Here is a 9,924-nt window from a genome sequence, read left to right on the forward strand (position 1 = left end):
CCTGCACTCAGGGGTTTTTGGAGCCAATCCCAGCTGTCGTATAGGCCGAAGGCAGGGTGACACCCTGGACAAGTTGCCAGTTCATCGCCGGCCAAAAATGAATCAATTGAATAAATAATTAACATTCTGAAGAAGAACTCTTATGGATCTCCTCTGAATCTGTGAGAATGGTGTCCAACATGTTCTAACATGTCATAATTAGGCATAGTGTGTGTCATCGTTGCATTCCTACAACCTGACTCATCCGACTCTCACCTTGTGCTTGTACCGTTCTCTTCATTACACCATCAATCGTGGAAAAAAAAAACCAACTAAACAAAAAAAAAAGGTCTGCGCACGAGTATTATCTTGCTGACATCTGATATGCAACAGTCAGCGTGGCAGCTTGGCAGCTGAGCTACAGGTATGGGTGTAGGCCTTGTTAAATGTCATGCTCCTGGAGGGTTTCTCTTTGTCTCTGTCCTCAATCATAAGTCAATAAGAGGCTCAAGTGCGCACAAGTTTATTTTTTTTGATTAAAAAAAAATAAAAAAATAAATATGAGGACCTTCAACGCGTCCAATTCTTTTCACGTTTGGTGTACGGCAGCAACTGCCTGTGCAATTATCCAAAGTGACTCCTTAAAATAAAGCACAATGCCAATCAGTAATAAGAAGCAGTAATGTGACACCCAGGTCAGGCAGGCGACAACTTGGATAAATCAGCCTCTGCCGGGAACTCTGTCCTGAGGGACTGCAAGATCAGCAGCTGTTTTGACACAGTAAGCGTGCTCAAAGTACAACAGGCTTTTTTTCATCTGTGCTCCGTGCTATAATGTGCTTGAACGTGAAAAAACAGTCAATGAGACAGATGGTGAAATAATTGAGGAGCTTTGTTGTACTCGACTGACTCATCTCCACAGGCATGTGGACACTGATGCTGTTTTGTCAGTGAAAGTGAGTGACTGCCAAAACCTCACACATACGTGTAGTTTTGCCAGCATTTTACAACAATCAGTTTGAAATTAAGTGCAATCTCACATTGTTTTGTGAAACATACAGAATATATCCCATTAATTGTGATCCATTTTATGAAGTATAAGCCTGAATAATGTTTACACTTAAAACTACTTTTCAATCCTCCTGTACAAAATGTAAAAATGTATCATCTCTCTCAAATATTTCCGAATTTAAAGAGTACATATGAGGTAGTGATTATAATTAAGGTTAATATAGTTTGGATTGGTTTTTAATTAAGTCTTTTAAAAATAAATAAATAAATGAATAAATAATACATAAAACATATGCATGATCGTAGTCCGTCTAAGCATATCCATGTATTATTTTTTTTTTTAGACATAAGACACATGCGTGCGCTGAAACAGGTACAACAACATAGTTCACATGATGTAATAAACGGGTTGTGTTTTTCCAATATTTTAAAACATGACATACACACGCCACGGTGTTCCGCAATATAAAACTCACTTTACTTTGTCTCAGACTATACAGACCAGTCAGTTATACGTCTATCCTTTGCTAAGCGATTCTGCTGGTTGATTAAAATAATCAATCTTACTATGTAGACATAGGCCTACTCTTTATCCTGTGTAACAGTTACAATTGCAACCATCTAGTGGATATTCAACCGTAACTTTACAGTTCAGCCGGGCGATTTCTTAGAACAGCGCGCTTCCACCGCAGTCGGAAACTCTACTTGTAGTTTAACCACTGCATCATAGCGGAGGAGAAGAAGAAGAAGAAGAAGAAGAAGACGTCGAAGAAGAAAAAACCCGCATGCGAAACGTCCCTTTTTTCTGTTTGAGGAATCCCTGTTACTCTCAGGAGGAAACTCTCACCTTATATGGCCAATGACGTCACCACACGTGTCTCCTTGGCGAGCGATTCCAGACAGCACTATTTCCCGTAAGTTCGGAGGGGCGTGGTGGACCGTCGGAGCCGCTTTAAGAGTTTACAACCGCACGGTCCCTGCCAGACTTTGGCTGCTGGACGTGTGACTAAGCAGCTGTCGATGCACTAAAAGACTTTTTCGGAACTTCCTGGGCGTTCTGACCGAAAGCGAGGCGGCAGTTCTCTCCAAGCCCCCCCCTCAAAAACACACCCGTGTGGACTCTACCGCTTTACCGCAATAAGGTGGGCTTACCCCAAAGTTTGAAATTGATTACGCGAGAATCGCGCTGGGAGTGATTTTGTGGAAACCCGGCAGCTTTATAAGTTTCATCTGGAAACAATTCATACTCTTTTTCTCTTTTCAAGCAGCGAGGATGTACCGAAACTTTGCGAGTCACGAGCGAGGAGGAAACCCGCCGTACACTGACAGCGGGTCCGGGTCCATCCCCGTGTCGCTGGGCAGCACCGCCGCTTCCACCACCACAAACCAGGAACAGGTAGGTTTGCTTTCATTTAACCCGAGAACACCTTATCACAGACAGATAGTGAGGGAGAGATAAAAGATAGCCAGCAGGGAAGTAGGACGTTGAGAATTTTAGGCCAAATGTGAAAATGACAAACCTGACAAACCATCGACAGCTCCCCCAGCATCATTATTTGACTTCCAACAGGAATTATGGTTCTGTTTGTGTGTCAGCTTGAAATACTATCAATATGTCAATCCAGAAGCCCAGCTTCCTTAACAATAGTTCTTGATTCAACATAGAAAACACTCTTTACTCATTCATCAATCATGAAACTAATCCACATTTTTCTTCCTCCCCAGAAGTATACAATGGCCAGCACCAGTCAGTTTGTACCCAGTCTCAACGCTATCACTACCAACCAGGACCTCCAGTGGCTGGTCCAGCCCTCCCTGATGCACCCACCAGGCCCTTCCAGGTCCCCGGTGCCCCCATACCCAACTGTGGTAGGGGCTCGGCCGCTGGGCCCGACTCACTCCCACTCCCACTTTCTGAGACCAGGGGTCATCAGGGCATCGGCCACCACTGCTGCTTCTTCAACAAGGCGACGCAATGATGAGCATGTAAGGACGATGGTTCCTATAATCTCTCAGTTGATATAAAAAGACAATATCTTTAGTGTATTTATCTTTAAAAGAGCTCAGGCTTATAAACAAGCTCCTCAAGGATCTATGTTTCCCCTCAGAGTGACTTCAGATTTCAAGGTGTGGGCAATAGCACAATGATGAGTGCTTGTACAGTATGCAACATCCTGTAGTGCCCTATGACACACTTCTGTGACCTTCGACCTACAAACCATATAATTCAGGGAAGGGCTGACAAAAGCTTTGGTTATTTATTCAATGAGTTATATAATCTGTGGTCAGTTCATAGATTATCTAAAATGAGGTGGAGAAAATTAACCTTGTTTGTGTTCTTTTATGTTTACTTTGACTCAGTGTTGACTCAGTGTAATGATCTCCTGTTACATGTTGTCTGTATATCTCAATTTCTGCTTTTTTTCTGTTAGCAAAGCAAGTTAAGAATGAGAGGGCACGGGAGTATAGGAAGCTCGTTTCGACACAGTTGTACGCCATTGAGAAATGTCATAATTTTTGTCACTGCTTTTCAGTAATGTGTATCGTCAGCCACTCTGATTAGCACATATTCCTGTCCCAGTTTTTTCCTTTTTTTTCTTGGAGCGTAGCTGTACAGGAAGTGGAGTGTCATGTGACTCAGAGGCAAGTCATGAGCTGTGACTCACACCTGAGTCACAGCTTGGGGTCTGAGCGTGACTCATCCACATGGGCATGAAAGGGCGGGAAGTGTTTGGAGTGGCAGGCAACACACATTCAGGGGAGACTGCGGATGAAGTCAGAGGCGGAGTGTTACAAAGAGACAGAAGCTTGGATGTTTCAAAATTATTCAGCCGCCATGTCTGTCATGACTCAGTGCACACACACGGTGGTGGTGTTTCTTCTCGTGTCAGGCTGCCTCACTGACTCGCATATCTGACCGCATTTAACACGATGAAACTATTCCATACCTCAGCATCCAGCTTTAGTTTATTAGTACTGGAAGATGATTATTAGGTATTTGACTTTTTTTTTCAAAGCATAATGTTAAGCTTTTCCTCTCTTTTTCTTTTTTGTACAGTTGTCCCGCGAGGAATATGAGAGACGCAGAATCAGGAGGGAGAGGAACAAACTGGCAGCAGCAAAATGTCGGAACCGCCGTCGGGAGCTGACAGAGACGCTGCAAAATGTGAGTGAGCATTACAGAAATGTCACACGATTCACACTGAAAGTACACAGGGAATAGGCCACGGAAAGGAGCCTGTCATTATGTCGAGAGCGTTTACATGTCTGCTCTGTCTCGTCTGTGTAGGAGACTGACATGCTGGAGGACGAGAAGTCACGTCTGCAGAAGGAAATAGATGAGCTCCAAAAGGAGAAGGACAAGCTGGAGCTCGTCCTGGAGGCTCACCGCCCCATTTGCAAAAGAGACGACTCCGACTCCGAGTCCGACGAACAGCCGCCAGTGTCCACTTTGGGAGGTATCAAACTGGAGCCGGAAGACACCAATTCACCCAGGCCCTCAACCAAGCTGCAGATGAAGATTGAAAAGCCAAAGCCGAAGATAACCATCCCCAACAAGTTTGCGTCGTCGTCCTCCGCTGCTGCTGTCGCTGTTGAGTCAGAGTCGCTTCACACCCCAGTTCTCATATCCACTCCTTCGCCCACACCCTTCACAGCTGGCATGGTCTTCACCTATCCGTCTGCCCCACTGGACACTAGTGCCTCCATCTCATCCCAAGCTGCATCCCACCAGGGAAGAGTCCTGCAGTCCCGGAACCCGGAGCCCTGCGGCATAGCTCATCGTCGCAGTAGCAGCAGCGGCGACCAATCAGATCACTCCCTGCACTCCCCAACAATCCTTACTCTGTGATCGATGGTCGGTCCTGGCATCTTGGTGAAAAACACTGACGTTCGATCTGATTGAACTCTGTGTGTTTGTAAGCGGTACTTGGGGAAACATTCCGGAAATTAACCCCATGATTGCGAAAACAATTTCACGGTGCACTTTCTTTCGCAACTGGTGCATTTGGTAAATTTGATCCTGTGCACAGACGTGCACATTAATTGCCTTATTAAGATGAGAATGTTACACTCTTTAATTTTAATATCAAGTCAGCCTACTAGTCATTTAAAAGGGTAACTTGTAGAATTACATTTTGAAAGCATTGCATGCAGAATTTATTCTTTGAAGAAAATGAAAAGTTTACTATACTATTCTATGATGTTAAATAATATAATAGTGATATATAGAATTAACTCAATATAATGTGTTAAATGATTTGTTACATTTTTACACCATGTAATGAAACACTTTATAAACATCCTCACTAAGGGAAAAGAGCTAATAAATAAATGAGCCTTATTTTTATATTAATCTCTTCAGAAGCCTAATTTTTACTATGCAGATAATTGACCACTAGGGCTGGGCCGTAGATGTTCACATACATTATCTCATTTTGTATTTATTTATGAGAGTGTAATATATATATTTTTGGTAATGTTTTTCTGATAGAATATTTTCATGGGCAGTGCCTGGCTGATATATTTTTGTCAATGCTGTACTACTTTACAGAAAATAAAGAAGAGTGTTTCATAACTTCAATGTATTGTTGTTGCTTGGAAGGTAAAGGAGTAAGTGTTTATAGAGTCAGACTGCTCTTTATAAAAACCATAGATTAGTCAAAAAATGACTGATCATTTCAAGTCAAGAAAGATTTTTTTTTTTACAGTGAAAAATGAGACACTTAAAAGCTCAAGGAAGTACAAAATGATATTCACTGGTGAAGCTGATAACAGAACCATCAATTAAGTGAAAGTTTTAAAAATACTTTCTTGTCTTATGTTTTAACTTGAAACTAAATGCCGATTTACACTGACACTTAAAATTACATATTTTATTTTTTAAATGTTTAGAATGTCATTTAACTGTTGAAATGCCCATTTTTAAAAAGTCTTGTACCAAATAGCTGAGGGGCTCAAAAATACTGAGGCCCTCTAATATCAACGACTTTCTCTCTACTGTGACACAAAACTCTGCTGACAACGTCAAGATGTGATGAATGTCAAGCTAATACATATAGACATCAGATGAAGTTGGACGGCTGCTAAAATGGTTCCAGAGTGTGAAAATTGTGATGGAAAGAGAGTCAATCTGAGTGCTGCGGCGCTCAGGAGAGAAAGAAATCTGTGAATATGGGGCTTTCAAGCCATGTCTGTGCATAACTAAGTGGATAAAAGCGCTGCTTCCCTCTTAAGCTTCCCTGACTGTGGGAACAGCGATCCAAAAATAAAATTGATGGATATCAGTTAAGTCTGTATGACATGAAGGGAACATCAATCGGCCGAGGTCAACGAGGGCAGATATTACTCCCTCAATCCAATATCATGTGACTGTGTGAGCAATTGTTTCTGCAAAGCGGAACAGAAAAAAATAAAAGTCAGTCCAGCACCGAGTGTCAAACCCACTGTATTTAAAGCTCTTAATTGCACTACGAGCATAGCCCATCAATAAACAGCTAACAACAAAATAAATCTTCTCTAATGCATGTACATCATCTATGATTTAAACCGAAAATCAGTTAGTAATGCTAGTCAGTACAGGTAAACCAAGGAAAGGTCAAAGTTAAGATCATATCTAATGTTACATGTTAAATACAAAGCATGAGTTACAGAAGAAGCTGACCAAACAAATTCTGTGATATGCTAATTAAACATCCACAACAATAATGTAATAGTAATAACACAAAATGTGTTATAAGTGACTCTAAAAGGGTTTGGCGTGAACAGAATAGAAATCATTCAAACTTGTAGACCTTTCAGTTCGATACAAAGAGTTTCGGCTTTAAAAAAGAGACACAAATTTATTCAGTTCAGCTCTTAGTGAGGTCCAAGAAAAAAGCCTTCTTTAAGTGTGCTGGCCAGGTTCTAACACAGAACCCTCCGACCCACAGTTAACCTGAAGGGTAAACACATCCGACAAGTTAACAGGCCTGTACACATTGTGACAATCATCATGCACATATGGCACTCCACCACTGTCCTGAGGAAGAGAGCGCACCAAGAATTACACAATATCTGGTATCTGGCAAAAAGCAGGTATCAAATTCTTTCTTCGTCTATCACAACTCGTTTATTTCAGTGCTGTTGGAATTCAGTGGACTAAATATGGCTCATAACTGGATTAAAAGGAATCTTTAGATCCGCGATTCAAAGATCCATGGTAACGCTGTCCAGTGCAATAGGAAAAAAGGCTTCTACCAGTGTCGTCTAGTCCAGTGCATGAGATAAATTTATATATGTGACCCACTTTTTTGGTCCCATTTTTTTTTTTAATCAACAGACCACTGATAAAAAAGACGGACTCCCCACCCACCCAACCCCCCAACAAAAACAGAAGTTGTTAAAAAAACAAACCCACCAACATTTAGTTACATAAACACCCGTCAAACATCAATTAAAAGTCTTTGTCAAGTCCTGAACAAGTGAAAAAAAAAAATCAAGTCAAAACCAAGCGGCACACCAAGTCTGGGCAGCATTCAAAAGGCCCGTTTTAATGCTTTGCACCAATTTAATTTGTACTAGATAGAATTGCTCTCTCCCCACAGTCCATAGGATCAGCCTTTTCACTCTACAGGTTTCTTGTTCAAAGCCCCTGCCCCCCTTTGCTGCTGACCATCAGTCATCAGGCGAGCACACCAGGTGGAGCTGGTCCGGGCTCCCCACGCTGCCCGTGCTGGAGCTCCCATCCCCCAAGTCCCTGGCCACCATGCAGGGGAGGTTGAGCTCAGTGGAGCCGCCGGGACTGGAGTCGCTCCTGCTGACGCACTCATCCTCCAGGACCAAGCAAAGCTCCTTCAGGTCCAGGTTTTCCTTCACCAGGCCGTCCTGCATGCGCTCCAGGTCGGCGAGCTTCTTCAAGTATCCGCCCAGGTCCTCCCGCATCACTTTGGCGGCGTGATGGCCAAAGAGCTGCCATTCCCTGGCCAGCTTCTTGACTTTGAGCCGGTCGTCGTCCAGGAAGCAGCACAGGTCCCGCAGCTCCACGTTCTCCTCCTGCAAGCGCTGATTGATGACTTTTAGCTCCCTGATTTCCAGAAGGTGTCCCTGCAGCTGTTTGTTTACCTCCTTGATCAGCCGGCCACGCTGGATGAGGGCTGCGATTTTCTCTGATTCCTCTTTACGCAATCGGCTCACCAGCTCCTCTTTGGAGCACGCCAGTAAATCCTCGTCAGAAATCTTTGACAGTTCTCTGTTTATTATCTCACCCTCACTGCCCATGTTGTATTCAATGAACGGTTGCACCTTAAAGTACCTGAGAATCTATAGAGGCGTGGAGACGTGGCAAGACAGTTTTTTTTTCAGTGCTCAACACGACAAGACATCACATACTTGTCTTCATCTGCATCCAGCCTGATCCAGATGTCATGTCACAACAGTTCTTGATGACGGAAACATGTGCTTTCTTTGATTTAGATGGCTTCTTGGAAGGGAGAAGCAGTCGCTGCTTTCCGTGCGAAATAAACTGATTGTCCTTCGTGATGGATGCCTGAATATGGTCGAGTGTAAAAAAAACGCACCACTTACAACCCTTTACGCCAATATGTCATTCTCTCACAAGACGCCTGTGCTCTCCCAAGGCCTTGTTTTACCTCCTCTCGCAATATTTGCAAGCCAACAGCCGCCCCATGGGTTTCTCCGTACAAAAGGCCCGAATGATGTCCAAGGGCTTAATCCAGCAGTCTCGGGTGCACACACCCTGCAGATGTTGTGATTTTTTCCCCCCCGCTTACGCCGCTGCCATCGTCTCATCGGTCTGTGTTCCGCTCGCCTCGGCTGAATGGACTCACTTCCATGGATGACTGAAAAGAGGACTCCGTACGACGCAGCAGCAGCAGCTTTTCCACAGACGATTCAAATCGCGGACATGTGGGCAGGAGGGGGGGAAGCCGTATCACCGCCTAATCTTGTCCTCCATCCGCTCGAAATAAGTGCATCATCTGTGCACATCCTCTGAGGATGGACTGTTACCACAACAATGTCCGCCTGCGCCACTTTCACGGCTGCGACTCCGTTAACCAGCGACCTGGACGTCAAGCTAACGCAGTTGTTAATGGTGATCACGTGGAAAACCTTCAGAGTAAAACTATGTCGTTTAAAAGATTACCAAATAATTCATTTTGAGTCATGATTTACTCATATGACTACGATTCTAAGTAAAAATTTTCACTGATGTGAGTTTTAATGTAATATATGAGTCATAGATGCGTCAAAGCAAAAGCCGATTTCCTCAGTATGAGAAGCTTAATTTGAAGCCATTTCCGGAAGTCTCGCTTCTTGTGCGCTTGTGATTTCAGGACAGTTCGGTAGTAATCTAAATGTTTGTGGTTTCCTCTGAGGTTTAGAAAGGCTCTCAGTAAACGGACTTGTGGTCAGAACTTGCCAAATGGCATCTCGGTAATCTCAACAATCATTTGGACTCTCCCTTACAATCCTGTCATCGTTATAAAAACAACCAGATGTGAAGTTGGAGAGCAACACCATGTGCTCCTTAAACTAGGTACTCGTGCGCCCCCACTAGGCCATTGTTAAACCCTATTTCAACTGGAACAACACGCATACGCACTGATAATAAAGGAATAACCACCCGATGTCTTTGTTAATTCACTTGCACTACAGGTTTTCGGAATATAAATTTATACAATACAGAAGCAATTGTACTACTCTCACGTATTTAATAGAAATACACCAAAATGGCTCTTCAATGAAATATGCACTGTATATAGTTGTTCAATCGCACCCGACTTTTTTTTTTTCTTTCCAAATTACACTGGCGGAAAGAGTGACTGCGGGCTTTTTTCCATGGCTATGTGCTACGGCATTCAGCCACATCCTTCCGCCCCGTGTCACACCTCCATTGTTCCACTGAGGCCACAACAATACAGGGTGTTAACCGCG

At 43.4% G+C, this 9,924-nt stretch overlaps 2 protein-coding genes across 3 annotated transcripts; one reads left to right on the forward strand and one right to left on the reverse strand.

Annotated features, from left to right (window-relative positions):
- Positions 1 to 1,952: 1,952 nt before the first annotated feature.
- On the forward strand, positions 1,953 to 5,572 carry fosl1a (FOS like 1, AP-1 transcription factor subunit a). 2 transcript variants are annotated; one of them, XM_076046565.1, is made up of 5 exons: positions 1,953 to 2,132; positions 2,256 to 2,386; positions 2,716 to 2,976; positions 4,049 to 4,156; positions 4,280 to 5,572. In XM_076046565.1, the coding sequence occupies exons 2-5, from the start codon at positions 2,264 to 2,266 to the stop codon at positions 4,838 to 4,840; spliced, it is 1,053 nt and encodes a 350-aa protein (XP_075902680.1). In that variant the 5' UTR covers positions 1,953 to 2,132; positions 2,256 to 2,263; the 3' UTR covers positions 4,841 to 5,572. The 2 variants fall into 2 exon arrangements, with proteins under 2 accessions (XP_075902680.1, XP_075902679.1); XM_076046564.1 differs by having other exon boundaries at positions 1,954 to 2,132; positions 2,259 to 2,386.
- Positions 5,573 to 6,418: 846 nt separating this feature from the next.
- ccdc85b (coiled-coil domain containing 85B) lies at positions 6,419 to 9,263 on the reverse strand. The gene has a single exon (XM_076046567.1). It carries the CDS (start codon positions 8,245 to 8,247, stop codon positions 7,645 to 7,647), a length of 603 nt encoding a protein of 200 aa, XP_075902682.1. The 5' UTR covers positions 8,248 to 9,263; the 3' UTR covers positions 6,419 to 7,644.
- Between the last annotated feature and the right edge of the window lie 661 nt (positions 9,264 to 9,924).

Source organism: Nelusetta ayraudi, unplaced genomic scaffold (assembly GCF_046127955.1).
Source record: "Nelusetta ayraudi isolate G7.1 ecotype Tasmania unplaced genomic scaffold, CSIRO-AGI_Nayr_v1 ptg000090l, whole genome shotgun sequence".
Taxonomy (NCBI): Eukaryota; Metazoa; Chordata; class Actinopteri; order Tetraodontiformes; family Monacanthidae; genus Nelusetta; species Nelusetta ayraudi.

Bases quoted from the DNA above. Each gene is read 5' to 3' on its own strand.
- fosl1a (XM_076046565.1), top strand. From the start codon at position 2,264: ATGTACCGAAACTTTGCGAGTCACGAGCGAGGAGGAAACCCGCCGTAC. The intron at 2,387-2,715 runs GTAGGTTTGCTT...CTTCCTCCCCAG, and splicing joins CCACCACAAACCAGGAACAG to AAGTATACAATGGCCAGCAC. The intron at 4,157-4,279 runs GTGAGTGAGCAT...TCGTCTGTGTAG, and splicing joins TGACAGAGACGCTGCAAAAT to GAGACTGACATGCTGGAGGA.
- ccdc85b (XM_076046567.1), bottom strand. From the start codon at position 8,247: ATGGGCAGTGAGGGTGAGATAATAAACAGAGAACTGTCAAAGATTTCT.